General features: G+C 44.9%; 1 protein-coding gene across 1 annotated transcript in view; it reads left to right on the top strand.

Moving 5' to 3' along the window:
- Positions 1–19696, top strand: part of TRIO (trio Rho guanine nucleotide exchange factor) — a 366334-nt gene that overhangs the window by 110733 nt on the left and 235905 nt on the right. Inside the window, exon 2 of the mRNA XM_043488447.1 lies at positions 13722–13796. Within this exon, the coding sequence (XP_043344382.1) occupies positions 13722–13796 (75 nt within the window). The remainder of the gene's footprint in view (positions 1–13721; positions 13797–19696) is intronic.

The following is a 19696-nucleotide window of genomic DNA, read 5'->3' as shown; positions in this document are numbered from 1 at the left end:
GCCTGCGTGGCTTAAAGCTTTGGGTCTTAGCCCTCTCTGATCGGTGCTGCCGGGCAAGTCTAAGGAACTCAGCTTTCCTGAGAGCTTGCCCTCCCCAACTCCAGCGCCTCCTCCCCCATCCAGTCCTCCCTCCCCCTCCCTCGGTTTCTTATTGCAGACCCCACAGCGAGCAGGAAGAAGTCTATGGCTCGCGGCTGCTCCTGCTCCCCGCACAGGCCCAGGATGCCTGTCCTGTGGTCTCAGCCCCCAGAATATCAGTGGGGGCCCAGGTGGGATGATAGCGTTGGGGTCCCGCAGTTGGAGCGTCCTCCCCATTTGTGAGGGTCGAAGCCCCCCGCTGGAGCGCTCCTCAGCCTTGCTGGCGCCACTTCTGAGCCCAGAGTGAATCCAGGGCAGAGATGCTGCCAGGCGTGGGCTGGTACCTCCTCCGGTTCCCGGGGTCTCCAGCAGCGATTCCGTCCCACAGGGGCACAGCTTTTCTCCTTCCCTTGGGAATTTGCATCTTTTTTTTTTCCTTTTCTCAATGAATATGCATGAGAGTCCCAAGTGAGAGATGAGTCAGTCCACATTAAATCCATTTTTTTATGTCAAAATTTGTTTTGCCATCAGTATATCTGAATTTATGTGGCTTAATAAACATATTTTAAGCAGAATTTATAAAACGTACTTTCCTGGGTATGCAGAGGGAATTTGAGGTGAAGGAGGTGGGAGGGAGAGGCGGTTAGAGAATTGAATTTAATTTCTTTGTCTTTTTTTCCCCATTAGCCAGATGCATTACTTTTTCAACTCTCTTTGTGGTTTCTTAAATTTCTTACTAGGAATTCAGTAGGAAGGTTAATAATAGGTCCTACTTATTAGAATTTATTTTTCCTGCTTGCAAATGAAGGTAAGGCAGGACACCAGTACCTGAATGAAAAATGTTTCTTTCACCTTAAAAGCCAGTGAGTCCCAAAGGTTAGGTTGCCCTGACCAGAGTTCAGTCAATTCAGTTCAGTTGCTCAGTCATGTCCAACTCTTTGCGACCCCATGAGCTGCAGCACGCCAGGCCTCCCTGTCCATCGCCAACTCCCGGAGTTTACTCAAATCATGTCCATTGAGTCGGTGATGCCATCAACCCAAGCTCATCCCCTGTTGTCCCCTTCTCCTTCCACCTTCAATCTTTCCCAGTATCGGGGTCTTTTCAAATGAGTCAGTTCTTTGCACCAGGTGGCCAAAGTATTGGAGTTTCAGCTTCAACATCAGTCCTTCCAGTGAACACCCAGGACTGATCTCCTTCAGGATGGACTGGTTTGATCTTGCAGTCCAAGGGACTCTCGAGAGTCTTTTCCAGCACCACAGTTCAAAAGCATCAGTTCTTCAGCACTCAGCTTTCTTTATAGTCCAACTCTCACATCCATACATGACCACTGGAAAAACCATAGCTTTGACTAGACAGACCTTTGTTAGACTTGCCCTTCTCCCTACCGACACTACCCAGCAGTGTGGCCTCAGGACTGAAACTCAAACTATCTAATACCCTGTTGAGCAGTCACGTCTTATTATGCTAAGTGGAAAGATCTGCAAGAAAGCTTCCAACTTAACTGTAAGTTGCATTTGGAATTCAGCCCGAAAGAAAGCAAACCAGCCACAGACACCACTTTTATTTATTTTTGAGGTGTCCTTGCTTAGCGGGAGGGCGTCGCACCACCTGGGTGTCTAGCCCTGCTTCAGGCTTCCTGTCCTGCACTGGTCAGTAAACACCCCAAGGACAGGACTTAACTCGCTCCCATGGGTGTCCTCAGGCAGCAGGTGTGTCCCATGGTGTCTCAGATAATGTTATTTCCGGTAACGTCAGGAAACTGATGAAGAAAATTGTCAAAACAGAACAGATTCACTGAATAACCGGGGCCAAGTGCCTGTATGTAAACCATCAGGTGGGCTTCTGATGGTGAAAGGGTTCATTGTATTCCTCTCTTCACATGTTATAACATTATGCTTTGTGGTTTTAATCCCTACAGCAGGGGTTTCCACTCTTTTAATTTTTTTAATTTAAATTTATTTATTTGTAATTGGAGGATAATTGCTTTACAATATTGTGCTGGTTTCTGCCATGCATCAACATGAATCAGCCATAGGTATCCATATGTCCCCTCCCCCTTAAACTTCCCTCCAGGAGCCCTGTTTTCTGTCACGGACTTAGCTTTAGTGGCAGTGATGGATATAAAATTTCATTGACAAAAGTCATAATTTTAGATGGATTTGTGTAGTTAATAACAATAGCGTCTACATCTCTTATAAATAACAGTACCTGTACTTGCAAGGCATATTTATTTGCCCATCAGACACTGCTTGTTATGTTCGCACTGTCAAGGCTACTGCTTGGTCTAATATGTGTTTTATTTTGTTTTATTTGTTTTAGATGATAAGCTTCTTAAAATCAGAAACATGTCATTTAGAGGGAGCATCTCTAGGGCTTTTGAGAACACCTTGTATAAATATGTCCTTTATGAAAGCCAAGTGATGACAAACATAATTGTAAGCTTCATCTGAGGCCTGTAGAAGTAGAGCTTTCTGCTTTTTGGTAGAAAGTTCTGCCAAATTCTTTGATCTTCCTTGAAGACATATTTTTCTAGTGAATATATGTTGAAATTAGATCCAAATGGAAGTAACTTTTCAGTTAAAAATTTCATTTCTTTGTGGCGTTTACCGTATGTGATGTGTTACTAAAGGTAAATGAATTAACTGAGGAATTTTGAGGCAAAAAAGGACATACTGTCTCCTCTTTTTCTTTCAACTGGAGGAGAATTGCTTTACAGTGTTTTGTTGGTTTTTGCTGTACGACAGCATGAATCAGCCATCAGTGTACACACACCCCCGCCCCCTTAAGCCTCCTTCCCCCAACTCCATCCTTTTTAGGTCATTGCAGAGCGCCACGCTGGGCTCCCTGCACAGATTCCCACTCGCTGTCTGTTTGACACATGGTCATGTGTATTTCTTGTTGTTGTTTAGTCACTAAGTTGTGTCTGACTCTGTGACCCCATGGACTGTATCCCGCCAGGCTGCCCTGTCCATGGGATTTCTCAGGCAAGAATACTGGAATAGGTTGCCCTTTCTTTCTCCAGGGGATCTTCCCGACCCAGGGATTGGACCCACGTCTCCTGCGTTGGCAGGCAGATTCTTTACCACTGAGCCACCAGGGAAGCCCAGTAGTGTATGTGGAACATGCTGTTTCTTAACTTTGCTGAGTGCTTTAGCAGAAACTTGGATTGTGTGTGTGTGTGTGTGATTTAATGTCTCTGAATATAGCTGGTTGCTGACTTACAATGGTTTAACTTGAGATTTTTTTCACTTTACGATGGTGTGAAAACCATACACATTCAATGGAAACTGTACATGTAATGTTGAACGTTGATCTTTCAGGGCCAGCCTTGTATGGTAGGCACTCCCTGGGCATGCTGGGCAGTGGCTGGGACCCGCAGCTCCCAGACAGCTGCCCGTTCACGAGGGTAAACAACCAATACACTTAAAGCCACTCTGTACCCAAGACAGCCACTCTGGTTTTTCTTTTTTTTTTTTTTTTTAACTTTCAATACAGTATTCAATAAATTACAAGAGACATTCAACACTTCATTATAAAATAAAATTTGTATTAGATGATTTTGCCCAATTTTCAGCTAATATAAATGTTCTGAGCACATGTACGGTGTTCTTGCCTAAGTTATGGTATTCAGTAACGGTGTATTACATGCATCTTCAGCATAATAAACTTCTGATTTTTATGATGGGTTTATCTGGTTATAGCCCCATTGTAAGTTGAGGAAGATCTGTATAGTATTTTCATTTAGATGCAGTCACTGGACACTGGCCCTTGGACAGCACAGAGATCAAACTAGTCAGTCCCAAAGGCAATCAACCCTGAATTGGAAGGATTGATGCTGAAGCTGAACTTCCAGTCCTTTGGCCATCTGATGCAAAAAGCCAACTCGTTGGAAAAGACCCTGGTGCTGGGAAAGATTGGGGGCAAGAGGAGAAGGGGGTGACCGAGGATGAGATGGTTGGATGGCATCACCAGCTCAGTGGACCTGAGTTTGAGCAAACTCTGGGAGATAGTGAAGGACAGGGAAGCCTAGAGTGCTGCAGTCCATGGGGCTGCAGAGAGTCAGACACGACTTAGCAACTGAACAACAACTGGACACTCAAATTAATTGGTAGCTTATTAAGATATTCAACCTTGGTTTACCTCTTTCCCACGGATGGAAAGCTAGTCACCATAGTGTCTTGAAGACAGAAGGGATTGATAAGTGTTTGCTGCTGAACCTGAGGAGCTGGGAGGAAGATCCACAGGGATGGTTGTGGCTTCTGCATCCTCACTGCCTTCTACCTCTTCTCATGCCATCTGAGCTGCAGGAAGTATTCAGAAGCAGGACCTTAGCATTTTAGGGTTCACGGAAAGAAGGCTGGGGCCTTCTTTGTGAAGAGAGGCAGGAATAAACCTAAATTTAAACCTGAGTCTTGGTTCATGCAGACTGGCTGCAAAGCTGGGGCTTGGCTTATTGTTTGTTCTGTACCCTTGATGCTCCTGGTTGGGAGCGAGGCAGGTTGTCCTGGGTGACGTACTCCAGGTGTGCCGGGATGTTACTGTTAGTGATAGATGACACCTGAAGGGGTTGGAGGGCTGTGGGGGTGCAGGATGGGGGTCTTATCCAGCACTGGGGGGCTCCCCAAGGCTTCACAAATGGGGCAGGTCTGGTCTGAGTCTTTGAGGAGGAGATGGGAGGGTGAAGGGTGTGTGTGTATGTGTTGCGGGGTGTTTCTGGCTGATAGGGGAGCAGTGTGTGTGTAAGTTCAGCTGTGAGCAAGGGCTTGTGTTCACTGCAGGTGGGGAGAGGGTCCTGAATGGGGGCGAGGAATAGTGAGGCTGCAGGGGTAAGTGGACGTCAGGTCTTGAGGACCTCTGTGTCACATCTCAGAGTTGGGACTTGATGGGAGGTGTCGACTGAAAAATACAGTCACAACCTGAAAGTGGAAACTTACTTTATTTTGGTGGGAATGTTTAGGACTCTGAGCCTGGGAGAAGGTAACTCTGAGAAAACTGCCCTAAGGAGACAGGGATGGGTAGTCAGGCTTTGTGCAAGTTTGCAACAAAGGGAGCTGGCAGTCTGAACATCAAAGATCAGGTATCAGGTTAAGGAATTTATAGCACTCTATGTATGGGAAGATGCAAGCCTGTGGACTCACTGAATTCGTTCCTTTCATATGTACCTCAGCTCTGGGGCCAGTCCTGTTTCCTCATTCACCTTGCTGCTTGCATTCTCCCAGCTCCTCAGCAGTCACCTTGGGGGCTGGCAGCGTCTGCTAGATCACAGTTTGGGGAGCCCTCGTTCACATTTGGAGGCCAGAAATCGCTGATGGCGGTGACAGGTCTTGTTTATTAATATGGCAGGAGATATTTTCATTTCACAGTAGCCCCTGGTGAATTTTAGGGGAGTTGAATTGGGAGATGTGCATTCAGGGGGAGGGTGTCAGAATGCATCCCAGGGAGTCATGAGCATCCATTAGGAGGCTGTTGGAGGCACACATATGAGGGGCATGCTGGCCGGTGGACACAGTACTCCTGAGTGTGCAGGAGGGCAGGAGAGGATGGGGGCCGGGCGAGCCCGGGTTCCTGGTTAAGTCATGTGGTGGGTGGTTTGTGGGGCCCGGTACTGCGCTGGGACCCACACCGTGGGGAGCAGGTCTGGGAAGATGTGCGTGAGTTCGGGGTTAGATATTTGGAGAAGACTGTACCCCAGGCACCTGCCCACTGGTTCATGACCCCTCCTTGTTCCAGCCAAGACCAGCCACAACCATCTCTCCCGATAAATTGTACATCTTATACAACATCTCTGATTCTGATTTCCTCTGGCCACATTTTTCCACACTTGTGTGTCTCTCACTGTACAGGCTGACTACTCATGTTGCTTTGCCAAACACACTGAGTTCAACAAAAGGACCCTAGATTATGCTTAATGTTCACGTCACCCCAGATCAGAGCAAATCAGTGCATACCAAGAGGAGTTTTAATACCACCCATTTATACCACTTCTCTGTAATCGAGAGCCTTTTTGTAGGTAATAATCAAAAAGATGTTTAAGGGAAAGAGTAGAGTTATAGCTTTATTTTCCAAAGCCTTTTACAGAATTTGATTGTGGTGTGCATTAAAAAAAATATACATGGGTATTAGAATTTTTTCTTATTTGGTAGAGGGTTAGGGTGCTACCTACCACTTAGGGATTGTTTGCTGTAATGATTAAAGAAGTTGCGTTTTAGCAGTCAGCCTTGGTTGATTTGATCCAGTTGTATGGTTGTATCACTGTTACTTGTTGGCTGCAAATTAACTTTTTAAACAGCTTTCCTGAGAGGCGGCTCCTTATGTAAAGCAAATCTTACTCAATGTCTGTCAGCACACAGAGCTATATGTATGCAAGTGTGTGTGTGTGTGTGTCTGTGTAAATGTAAATGTAGTTTAGCATGAGTGATAGGTCCCAAGATAACAACCTGGGTGAGCTTCCCCCAGAGGCCTCTCCGGCAGTCCCAGCATAAACACAGACAGACGTGTTCTTTCTCTTGGCATTAGACAGACATGAGGATAAGGTTTCTCTGCGCTTGGCCCTGTGCTGGCCCCTGGGGATGCAAAGATGAATGGCACATCTGGGCACATGGTTCTTTTTTGATTGATGAGATTGCAGAACTCCCCCAAGCCCTCCTCCCCCTTTTTTAGTACTCTTCTTCCTATTTTGACTGTTGGAATATTTCCTTTCATTGGCTTATTAGTTATGCTTTTAAATTAACCTCTAACACAGTTACCATGTAATTAAATAATCAAATGTTAAAAATTGTACAGATGTTTTCATTACAGTAAAGTATGTGTAATAGTCAAAATATTGTTATGGTTTCTTTTTTTGTGTGGTTAGTTTTGTTTTTCTATATTTTGTGCTCAAGACATTAAAAGTCAGAGCTCTTTTAAGTTGAAACATTCTTAACGGCCTCAAATCAATCAAACCTCTCTTGCAGTATGATGTTACAGGCTATTGCTTCTAAAATTATGTGAAGGAATAAATCAGTGAGTCTGACAGTTATTATAACTATAAAGGTTATAAGTAAAAATTATAATGCTGCAGTATAAAACCCATCCATATTCCTGCGTGGTGGCCTGTGAACATGTCCCTATTCTTGGTATAAATACTTCAGGTTATATGCAATCTCTTGTTGCTGTTCAGTTGCTAAGTCGTGTCCGACCCTCGTAATGATCTTGTGTGTGTGGACTGCACTTACAGATATATGGAAAAATAATATAAGCCTTGCACTGTTTTGATTTTTTATATATTAGTAAAAAAGACACGTACAACATTTGATTTACAGCCTTGTCTCTTCCCCTCTGCCTTTAACATCTTCAGAGAGGATGCAGGCGTAGAGAAAATGCTTCCTTCCTACGCAACATTGATCTCAGTGCTTGCCGGGCTAAAACCCCTGATAGCGCAAACCGCGTGCCCCGCGCGGCGCCGCTCCCCGTGATCCGTGACTAATCCTGCAGGCACTGCGGAGAAAGGTCCGGACTCGGAACTGCGGACGGCCTGCCTGGAAAGGGTGACGTCACCTCCGTCTGCGCGTGCGCGCGGCCGCTGATGCAGCGATGTATCACCGGGCTCTTTGTGCTCTGGGGTGCGTGCGCGCGCGGCTCTCCCCTAAATAAAGTAATGAGTAAAATTCGGTAGTCATCACCAAGACTCTGTACTAATAGGAACCCTCCAGCTTACTGCTGCATGTTGCTTTTCTTTGTTCTTTCAAGATGCTGCTTTATTAACACTTTTTTTTTTTTTTTTTGCTGCTACAAGCTGTGTTTTTATAAGGATGGGGATCTTTGCAGTCGTCCCCCACTTTCAGGTTTCCCACTTAGTAAATACTAAAGTGGAACAGCTGACAGGCAAATGCGACCTCTGCAAAGGGATGAGCAGCGCGGTTTGCCTTGTGTTTTAGGGACAAATCCCAGTGAAGGAGGTGAGGTGGACTGTTCAGAGCAAGGTGCCAGTTCCTTGGTTACTGCTCAAATGGTGAAGAAATGGCAGTGTTTTTTTCTAACACGGTTTTTTTAAAAAAATTGACTCATGTAGTTGGAGGATTAGGTAAAATTTCAAATGACTAGTATATGTCAGTAGTCCCAGGAGAAATATGGAGGGAAAATACTAACCTGTGTTTTGGTTTAGACTTTTAAAAAATTGTATTCCTTTTTAAACTCATTTGATTTGCTTCATCTTAATTTCTTTTTAAACCAGCTATGTAAAAAATTTTGTTGGGATGATGTGCGGCATAAAAGCTTTTTGCTCATTGTAAAAATATTTCTGTGGTGCTTTCTTTTTAAATTAAAAAAAAAAACAACACATGGGGGAGGCGGGTGGCTCTTCCTTTTCTGTTTGTTGTTTTTAAAAAATCTGATACCAAGGAAGTGACCAAGCGTGTGAGCATTCTGGTCAGCAGTGACTCGCTTCAAAAGGCGTTTGTTCACAGTAACAATGCGGTACCTCCTTGCAGAGTGGAGGGGTAAAAAATAAGTTGATTCGTCCAGTGGGGGATTAGATAGTTTGAGTTTCAGACCATTGGTACAGCTAAAAAATTTTCCATTGTTGAATAACTTGTGGAATGTTTACTCTTAGGACCCAGAGGTTCCTTTTCCCTGTTAGAAGTGTAAGTCATACTATAGGCCATCTGAGCAACACTGAGCTTAATAGTTTACAAACCTGAAACAGAAAGTGCTCAGGGACATTGGGGTGCCTGTGTGGGGGCTTCAGGGGCAAGAAGCTGGAGAAGTATGTTGTTCTGTTAGTTCATTCATCCGCTCATTCATTCATCCAGTCAACCCATGGTCATTGGCCATCCTGTGCCTAACATCTGGGAAACAGCAGGGAACAAAACAGACGTGTCCTCTGGCTAGCAGGTGGATTTAGAGGAAGAGAGGGGGAAAGTGGTCCTCCTGATGGGTAACATAATGCGAGTCACTTTAGGGAATGTGGATAATTTGGGAGGGCAGGGGATTGAAATAGATCACAAATCAGCAGACTACTGAGCCAAACAGCAATCTGAAAGGTGATAGCAGAATCAATTTTGGCAAGTCACATCATGCTGAACCTGGAGGGTGGGGTTTGAGATATTTTTAAATGAAAATGTTAAAGTCTCTGAATATTCAAATATGATTGCTTGAAGGAAAAGGCGTTATTTGTGTTGATTGAAACCAGGAACAAGGAAAGAAGGTCATCAACCACTAACCGCACATTTATGTTCACAATGATGAAATCAGATTTGTAGGGCGGCCCCCCCCCCCAGCCCATAGCATTCAACAAACATCAAGATCTAGAGTAATACGAACATTCTGGTCAAATTTCTTTCACATTTGGTTTAAGAAAGCAGTTGTTGCCTGCCTTTTAGGCCTCCCCTGCGACATACCCTTTGCACCAAGAAGGAGCTGGGTGAGCTTTGGCTGACTGCATCTTCACTATGCCCTGAAGTAGCATTTCATTAAAATTCACATGGGCTTTTCTGTCTCAGCAAAATGTACTTTAAATTGTAACAAGTGTCCAGTCTCTCTACACACACTTCGGTATAGGCTTGTGTAATTGGAAAAGTAGGTAATTTATGAAACGGTACAACAACTACACCTCCTCTGACTTTGGCCATTTACCTCTGTTAATTTTCCCCACTCACGTTGCTTTTCTCTTTTTTTTTTGCCCTTTCTTTCCTCAGTTTAGTCACTCAGTCGTGTCTGACTCTTTGCGACCCCATGGACTGAAGCATGCCAGTCCATCATCAACTCCAGGAGCTTATTCAAATTCATGTCCATCGAGCTGGTGTCGCCATCCAACCATCTCATCCTCTGTCATCCCCTTCTCCTCCCGCCTTCAGTCTTTCCCAGCATCAGGGTCTTTTCCAGTGAGTCAGCTCTTCGCCTGAGGTGGCCAGAGGATTGGAGTTTCAGCTTCATTATCAGTCCTTTCAGTGAATATTCAGGACTGATGTCCTGAAATTCTCTCTGTGAAGTTTGGTGGCCCTTGGAAGTAAAGTGCTGAGTTACCTGGTCTGTGGCACTGGTGTGGTCTGGGGTCTCACGGTTGTCACCCTGAGATGGCATCCACCAGTCCTTTCCCCGGAATGTTGAGAGTGTGGAAGGACAGACTTGTGCTTCCAGCATGGTTGTTGGGTGTATCCTCTGTTCCACAAGTTTAGGAGCCACAGCTTGGTCCTTTTATGTATCAGGAAGCCAGGAAGTAGGAGTTATCCTATCTGTAGTGTAGTCTGGAATCACTGGAATAGCCCAGAAGCCATGTATTTGTAAATTTTTTGTAGTCATGTGCTCCATTTTCATAAATAGCTTTTCAGGGCCTGGAACAGAATCTGCCTTTTGATCTGAGGACATTTCATGGCTGAGTTCTTCCGGCTTTTTATTGAAAGTTACATGATATATTTAATCTGGCTTTAGTGTGTGTGCAGGCTGCCTCTGTCTTTTGCCTGTTTTTAAAAATGGAAACCGGGTTAAACATAATGCTTAGGTGACCGCCTAATAATAGCCACAAACTCAGTGTCTTTGTGTGGTTAATTTTATGGTTCTCTTTTTTGTTTGTTTTCCTCTTTTCTGTTGTAGATGTTTTCATTGTCAATTTTAATAACATTAACATCTCTTTTTCTGTGGCATATTCAACAAAAATATTGCAGTGAAACTATTTAGAATTTACCTTCTAGTCTATGTTGGGACATGTGCATATATCATGATAAAAGTTAAACGCATTTCCACACCAATTTAGCCATTGACTCACGTGTCTTTCTTCCTCTGGAAAAACGGTGAATCTTCCTTAATCTAGAGAAGTGATTCAGGAACTGGTTGGCTAGAGTAGCTACTTTAAGACACTGAGGATCCACGGGAGCCAGTCTGTGGCCTGCGGTGGGGCAAGGCAGGTGAAGGGTATTTCGTTTCCTTCACTTTGTTTTCCCATCAGTACAATCTTCCTGTGGGGTGGCTGGAAACACGGCAGCTCCAACTAGCATCGTTCACGCCATCAAGGTCGTTAATAAATAGTGTAGCTCCGAGTCGGCGGGAATTGTCAAGGACGCTGGCCTCTCCTGGGGTCCCTGCCCAGGAATCGGGACCTTCTTGCTGAGGGTTGTGTGACAGGCAGTGTCTGCTGCTGTGGTGTGGAGTCCAGGACAGCCGTGGAGGTGGCATCTCCCCGAAGGCTCTGCCCTGTCCTGGCCAGGGCGCCTGCGGGCACAGGCTGTTGAGGGGACGGCCGGAAGCAACGTTTTCTTATCTGGTGGCGGTGGAAGGGGATCCTCTTTTCAAACCCCCCGTGAGTGAGGATCTGCAGCCACGGCTTGCTCCCTCTGAGCATCCTGTCATTTGATCTTCTCCTCCTTGCCACCTCGGTGCCACGTGCAGCCTCCAGAACTTTCCATCCTGCGCCCTGCCCTGCAGGTACTTATGAGCTCGTCTCCAGGAAGGCTGCCGTGGTGCCCGATTCCTCTCTGTATTTGCCTCCCCCCGCTGCCGTCCGTATTCATATCAGCTGGAACTGGGTTGTTGTCAGTCTTTGTGGACACATGCAGTGAACCACCAACAATGGGCAATGAACTCCTGAGACGACATTGCGTCCATTCAAGGGTTTTTGAAGGAAGCTTAAGGATGAAATTGCAGACCGCTTGGCTCCTGTCTTGCCTTTTATAAATAGCCCCTGTTTTAAAAGCTTGGTGGGTTGCCAGTGCAAGGCAGGGTATACTGGAAAGCAAAGAAGGCTGGCGATGTGGAGGCCTGCGTTCTGTGTCGAGCCAGCCCTTTCTCAGCCAGCTGGGTAGTGTGCTAAGCCCTTGGGCATTTCAACGTCCATGATTTTGTTGTCTAGTCGCTGAGTTGGGTTGGACTCTTTGCGACTAGTTGCATCCTGTTACACTGGGTGCTTCCTACATAGGTATTCTGTGGACAGGGTTGTTACTAATCTATGCATTCTTTGCTTCTGTGAATGATATGTTGTAGGGACTAGATCCTGCTCGATTTCTCCCAAAGGGGCCGGTGTGGTTGCTGTTTGTGTGCTTGTTTCAGCAGGCTGGACTCCAGCCTCGAGTCAGGTCCTGGTCCTTATCCTGGTCTGGGGGGCTGGGGCTGCAGGGAGCTTGCCCTGAACCTGCGAGCTCAGAGTTTATCTGCATGCTTTGAGGCTTCCCTTCTGCTGCTCACGGTTTCCCCTCGTGGTGGGAGCTGCCGAGGTTGCCCTGAGCCATGTCCTGACTTGTTTCAGCAGCTCCAGGTGGCCTAGGCCGGCCCTGCCCTCGAGTCCTTAGAAGGGGACTTCCTCTCCTGCTTTTGGCCCCTCTCCTGTCTGTGCCTGACCAGGCGGTTTTCCCAGGTGTCATCTCTGGCAGGGCTGGTCTGTAGGAACTGCTCAGGCACATGAGACATGGAAGCTCTGATCACTTACCAGGAGCATTTTTTCTTGCCCCGGTTTCCAGGTCTGCGCCTTCCTTTGGCTATTACCAACTCACAGTTTGGATCCTTTCCTTGAACTGTTTTGACAAAAACAGACAGGAAGGTACGGTTGGGGCCAGTAGTCTTTAGTTTTTTTTCAAGAGATTGCCTTGCCCTGCCACGAATGACAATTACTGGGTTTAAGTTTACTTACTAGATTTAAGTTTATTACTAGATTTAAGTTTATTTATTTTTAGTTGGAGGATAATTGCTCCACAATATTATGCTGGTCTCTGCCGTAAGTCGACATGAATCAGCCTTAGGCGTACGTATGTCCCCTCCCTCTTGAACCTCCCACAGTCACTGGCTTTGATGACAATGGCCAATATCTTGAACCTGGATGACGCCTGTAGAGACCTCCAAGAGAAAAATCCCAAGGCGTTATTACAAGTGTGAACATCTTGACTGCAAACTCCCGTGTGGGCAGCCACCCTAGAGAGCTTCGACCTGACATGTTTGGGGTGCCAGGGTTCCCTTGGCTTAGATGGACATTGGCTTGTCCTAAACTGCCTGCTGTGTGCTTCCTGGCCAGAGTATTTCCGCTTGGCCTTCGACGATGTTGGCGGGGGCGTGGGGAGAGTTGGTTTGATGTGATAAGAGGGACCTGGGCCACCCTGTGAGGCAGGTGACACCAGGCCATCTTGCCACATTCGCCAGTGACATCCCTCCAGGGAGGCATGGCCCAGAAAACCTGGAAGGACAGAGCCTAGAGGGAGCGGTGGCCGGTCCCCAGCTATTTACAATCCCTGCTCTCCTCCCTGACACTTTTATTTTTAACCAGATTCGCAGATAGGATGAGGCTTCGAGCTCCCCCTAGAGGATTTAGTGTGCCACGAATCATAGTTGTTTTTTTAAACAATGTTGCTACTTTATTTGCTAATGTTTATGTTAATCATGGAATTACAAGGGAAGATTTGTGAAACAATCTGGACTGATTTCACATCTAGTCTTTTGGGGACTGATTCTTTATTTAAAGCTGGAAATGATCGAGAGAGCCTGCTTGGTATGGGAGCCTCTGGGTCTGGGTCTGCATGTTACTCTTCCTCATTAAAGGAGGATCAGAGACTTACCTTCATAGAATAAAAAGTTAACTTCATGGGTGTAAAGAAAGCAGCTGTGTTGGCATTGGAGATAAGGGTGGTTCAGAAATTAAATGACACTCAAGCAACCCAGTCATTGTATTTTCTCTTTTGTCTTTTAGGGTTTCGAAAAAACGATGAAATGAAAGCTATGGATGTTTTGCCAATTTTAAAGGAAAAAGTTGCATACCTTTCAGGTAAAGTTTAACTTTCTAATCTGCTTCATTGTTCCTTGTACCTTGATACAATGTCAGAGTCCAAAATACTAAACTATAAACCAACTCACCCAACATATCATAACAGCATTGGCGTTTCAGTGGATTTTTAACTGCTTTTTTCTTGTGACATCAGCCTAAGAATTTCGTGCCCAAAGCATTTCCTTCTAGCTGGCAGGCACATCGTTGGTCAGATAGCATTGGTGATTACAACATGCTCATGTCTGTCGTTCAGTCCACTCTGACTACCCTCCCCAGTCAGTTAAGTAAAAGAACTGATTCTTTAAGGTCTGTCATTTCAGCAAAGATGGGAATGTGACCAGATCTAGAGTTATCCTGAATTCCCGCCTCTCTTCCCGGTCTTGGAATTCCTGGAAAGCCCTCGTATCCCCTGCCAGTGGTCTCCCACTGAACAGTAGACCCTGGTTTTGGGGGCTCCTGGCCCTCCTGCAGTGTGAAGACAGACTCTGGACTAGTCTCCCAGGCTCTGGGGCACTCACCTGCCTTCCTCTGCATGTAGAGGGTCTGCTTTTGGGCTCTCTGCCCAGAGGCTCCCTCCTACCTGAACAGAACAGTCGTTGGGTATTATACCTTATTCTAATACTTTGGCCACCTGATGTGAAGAGCCCACTCTTTGGGAAAGGACCCTGAGGCTTGGAAAGATTGAGGGCAGGAGAAGAAGGGGACAACAGAGGATGAGATGGTTGGATGGCATCACTGACTCAATGGACATGAGTTTGAGCAAGCTCCAGGAGATGGTGAAGGACAGGGAAGCCTGGTGTGTTGCAGTCCATGGGGTCACAAAGAGTTGGACACAACTGAGCGACTGAACAATGACAAGCACCAACTCACTTGTTACAAAAGAGAGGTTTGCAGGAGTTTTCTGCTGTGTTTGAGCAGGAAGTATCAAATAAATCTGTAGATTGTCACGTGCTTTTAGACAAGTCTTCCTTGATGTGTTTCCCTTGATAAGTTTTTATCTTTCCCAAACAGGCCTACTCTGCTGATCTGATGTCTCCTCTTGAACACATTTTATTTTAAATTTGTAGCACTGCTAGTTGCTTTTATGTGTTCTGTGTGTCCTCTTAAGCGTGTGGGACGGGTATATATTTAGGGCACAGCTTCCTGTGGTGGTTTTCCTAATGTTATCTTGCTTTCTGTCTCATCATGTTTCTTGGGCCCTGTTAAACGTGGTTTGATGATTTTGTTGAAGTAAATCTAATTCAAAGTGACTTTGAAAGGTTAATAGAAAAGTAAGAAGTTCATGAAAAAAAAAGAAGATACTTTTTTTTTCCCCCAAACTTTTTGAAGTCTTTGTTTTGTATTGAGATATAGCCGATCAGCAGTGCTATGATTGTTTCAGGCGAGCAGGGAAGAGACTCAGCCATACACACGTGTCCCTCCTCCATCAGCCCCCACGCCCCCGCATCCAGGCTGGCACATGACCCTGAGCAGAGTTCATGGGCTGTACAGTAGGTCCTTTTTGATTATCCATTTTAAATATAGAGTGTGTGCATGACCATCTCAAACTCCCTGACTATCCCATCCCCACTGGCTACCAAAGGTTAGTTTTCTAAGTTTGTGAAGAAGAAGGTACTTCAGATTGTTGGAAAAACTTGGTGAAAAAATAAGTGAAAAGCGAGGGGCAAAGCCTGCCTTGATGCATGGCAGCCCACTCCAGTGTTCTTGCCTGGAGAGCCCCACGGACAGAGGGAGGAGCCTGGCAGGCTGCACGGCCCATTGGGTTGCAGAGAGTCTAACACGACTGAAGTGACTTAGCAAAGCACACACGCCGTAGTATTCCTAGTTTCCGATCAGAGTTGGCCAGTTAAAGTAGCTTGAGGTCCTTGCTGATTGCCTTAAGCCTGCTGTTACCTTGTTTAGGAAGGGAGAAGGGAAAATGAAAATCATTAAATTGAAAACTAGCTGATTACTTGTGTGGTGAATTTTTTGCTTTGAAAAATTTCAATGAAAGAATAAACTTCTGAACATTTTTTTACCTCTGTTCCTGTTTATTCTTTTTTTCTTGAGATATAATTTTCATACCATAAAGCCACCTTGTAAAAGTGTGCAGTCCAGTAGATTTTAGTGTATTCACAGGTTGTGGCACTATCATCACTGACTGTCTTAATCCTAAAGAGACTGTCATCGGCCTCCAAAGAGCCCCGTTCCCAGTCCGAGGTTCCTCCACCACTCCTCTGATACACTTTTTGCTCTGACCCATTTTAAAACACATCAGGGGTATTTAATATTATGGTAACTTTGTAAAAGCTCTCCATGTGAATGACTTTTAGTAAATTAAATCTAAGTGAACTAGCAGGGCTTTGAAAAAGCAGGCCAAAGGATCAGAGATTCTGTGAGATACCTGTGGGCTCAAGATCTCTTAAGAAACCAGCATGGATGCCTTGAACTTGAATATATCTGATCCTCATTCTCCCCTCCAGGAACCTGGAAAAGTAGTCCTCATTGCACGTAGGTGAGATAGCACGGAACTGTTTTCCCCATTCAGAGGGGGATCTAAATGAGGTGAGATGATGCATCTAACGTCTGTGAAGTCAGAAGGAGGGGCAGTAAAAGAAGCGTCCTGTAGTTTATATTTGGTGTTGTGTGTGTGTGCTGCTGCTGCTGCCAAGTCGCTTCAGTCGTGTCCGACTCTGTGACCCTATGGACAGCAGCCCACCAGGCTCCTCTGTCCACGGATTCTCTAGGCAAGAGTACTGGAGTGGGTTACCATTCCCTTCTCCAGTTGTATGTATATAAGTAGGTATATTTATAGCTTACATACTTAGTGTATTACATATATTTAATGTCCTGCGTGTTTGCACATTTAATGGATATGTATATATCGGGTTGGCCAAAAAGTGTGTTACGGTTTTTCCAGAAGCTGTGATGAAAACACCTGGCTGCACTTTTTGGCCAAGCCTACATACATATATAACATCAGCCTCTGCGTGTTGTCATTAGGGTTTCATGTCATTAGGGTTTGGGCCTTAAAAGAACTCACAGGCAGCCTCCACTGTTTTTTAATCCCTTAACTTTTTATCATGGAACATTTCAACATCCGTAAGGAGAGAGGCTGGTATAATGAATTTCTGTGAATCCATGGATCACTTCAATAAACTTGTTTCATCTATGTTCCTTGAAAAACTTTAAAAAAAAAAAAACCCCTGTTTATTATTAATAGACATAGAAGGGAATAATAACTCCTTAATAATAATAGCTCTCTAAAAGCTCGTCAGTATTCATATTTGCGTGGTTGTATCATTATTTGTCTTTCTAGAATGTACATTGCAGTTGGTGGATGTGTCTGATGTATCTTTTTAATCTTGAGGCTCTTCGTCTCCTCTTCATTCTTTTTGTCTTACTCCTTTGTGTTTATTTATTAAGTGAGGAAGCAGTGTTTTCCTGTAGACGTCCCTACATTTTGCTGATTGCAGCCTTGGGTGGTCATTTAACATGTTCCCCTTGCCCTGGATTTCCTGTGAACTAAGAGCTGAATCTTGCTGCTTTATTAGACTTAGCTTAGATTTTGTAGGAAATAGACAAAGCATTTTAATGAGTAGTGTTGGGTAGTTCTACTGGGAGTTTTATTGAGAGAGTGTGGTGTCTCTTTCTTATGACATTTAGCATTCATTGATATTTCTTGCTTAGATCTAATACTTTCTTAGGGCTGCAAAATGGTAATATTCTAACTGGGCTTCCCAGGTGACACTAGTGGTAGACTCTGTCTGCAGTGCAGGAGACACGGGCCCAATCCCCGAGTCAGAAGACCCCCTGGAGAAAGAAATGGCAACCACTCCAGTGTTCTTGCATGGGAAATCCCATGGACAGAAGACTACAGTCCATGGGGTCCCAAAGCGTTGAATATGACTAAAGTGACTTAGCACTCATACACAATATCCTAACTATGCCCTTTTTTCTTCGTGTTTCAATTCAGATATTCCATAAAGAGAAATGTCCCCTTGTCAGCTTCTTGGTTTTCCTGAGTTCATACAGGAAAGGAAGGAAGATCCGTGATTGATTCTTGACCTTTGTTTTCAGGCAAAAAAAAAAAAAAAATCATTAGTCATTTCAGACACATGAAAAAGTGCTGAGATTTTTTAAGTATCATTTTGAGCTCGTGGTTTTAAATATATCTGATGTTTCCATTGTACATTTTTTTTTTTTCTTATGAAGTTAAATTTTTTTCATCCTTTTGCTAGTGGGAGCCTCTTCAGATTGGCTCCAAAATCCAGGTACTGTGGTGATAGAGTTTGTCTCTCTGCTGATGTGACAGGATGTTTCAGGCCCCACCAAATCTGTTTCCTGCTCCATGTCTGCAATCAGCCATTTCTCAAAAGTGCCCTGGTTCTTTCACATGGGGCGTAGTGCAGGGTGCTGAGGAAGCTTGCTATTCTGGTGGGGCACTGTTTCTGAGTCAGATATCTCTGTGTGTGTGTGTCTATATACACACGCATATATATGTATGTTTTCTAAATTAGAAACAATATCAGGACTTTGTCCTAACATTTCCAGGTCAGATATAGATTTACAGGTATTTTATTTTTCTTTGATTTTATATCTCCTTGTCTTTTCCTTATGCTATAAACATCTTAGTTCCTACCCTCATCAACTTAATTATCTATCTACATTGTAGTACTGATGGTATCACCATAGTATGAAGACCAGCTGCAGTTCAGTAATTTTTTTGTTTTTGTCATCCTAAGGATATGTGCCGCTAAGAGTGTGCAGCAGCCCTACTCCTGTGTTTTAAAGTCACACAGAATAGTTCCTCTACACGTGGGTCGTGTTCCTCCCAACCTGAAACTTAGGATCACTTATCTGATTTTACTTTACATTTTTAAGGCTTAAAAAACAAGCACCTAGGAGAAGGAAATGGCAACCCACGCCAGTATTCTTGCCTTGAGAATCCCATGGACGGAGGAGCCTGGTGGGCTACATACAGCCCATGGGGTCACACAGAGTCGGGCACGCCTGCCCACGCACACACACATGAAGCAGGCAAGCCCCTCGCACGGGAAGGGGCCTGAGCGGCCTTCTGCCTGCGTTGCAGGGCTGCTTCAACGCCAGCTCCAGCGAGAAGAAGCTGGTGTCATCCAGACAGCACGCGCTGCGCTGCCAGACCACACCGGAGCACGTGCCGGGGCCCCGTCCCACCTGGGACCCGCAATAAACGTGTGTGACTCACCTTAAAAAAAAGATAAAAAAACACCTAATCTTTCTTCAGTATTCAGTAAAATGTATACACATCATTTGAGGGTTAAAAACTTAAAAAAGTTAAAAATAAGGTGTACTCAAATCTAGTTTCTCTCCCTGCCTTCTCTGCCCTGTACCTTTCCTCTCCAATAGATAACCTTTTTTTGCTTTGGTTTTCTTTAGTTTTTAGTTTATTTCTTATACTTTTAAATGTGTCCTATCCATCCATCTATTCTCATCTCCTTCCCCCACCCTGCCTCCCCCACCCCGTCCTGACCAAACAGTAATTTATTCTGCACCATTTTCTCTGCTTTGTAATCTAGAGAGCAGTGTGCAGTGGAATAGAGATTCCTCATTCCTTTCACAGTTGTTCATAATGCTGCTGTGTACAGAAGTGAAAGTCGCTCAGTCGTGTCCTACTCTTTGCGACCCCATGGACTATACAGTTCATGGACTTCTCCAGGCCAGAATACTGGAGTGAATACCCTTTCCCTTCTCCAGGGGATCTTGCCAACCCAGGGATCAAACCCAGGTCTCCCACACTGCGGGCAGATTCTTTACCAGCTGAGCCACCAGGGAAGCCCTGAGTACAGAGACTAGTTTATTCCGTCAGTTGTCTGTTCATGAGTTACTCTTCCAGTGTAGCTTTTCCAGGGCAGAGTGAACATTGACTTTGGACCTGGGGA

This window comes from Cervus canadensis, chromosome 16 (genome assembly GCF_019320065.1).
Source record: "Cervus canadensis isolate Bull #8, Minnesota chromosome 16, ASM1932006v1, whole genome shotgun sequence".
NCBI classification, from domain to species: domain Eukaryota; kingdom Metazoa; phylum Chordata; class Mammalia; order Artiodactyla; family Cervidae; genus Cervus; species Cervus canadensis.
The sequence above is the reverse complement of the archived record's forward strand: the minus strand, read 5'-3'. Positions and strand labels throughout refer to the sequence as shown.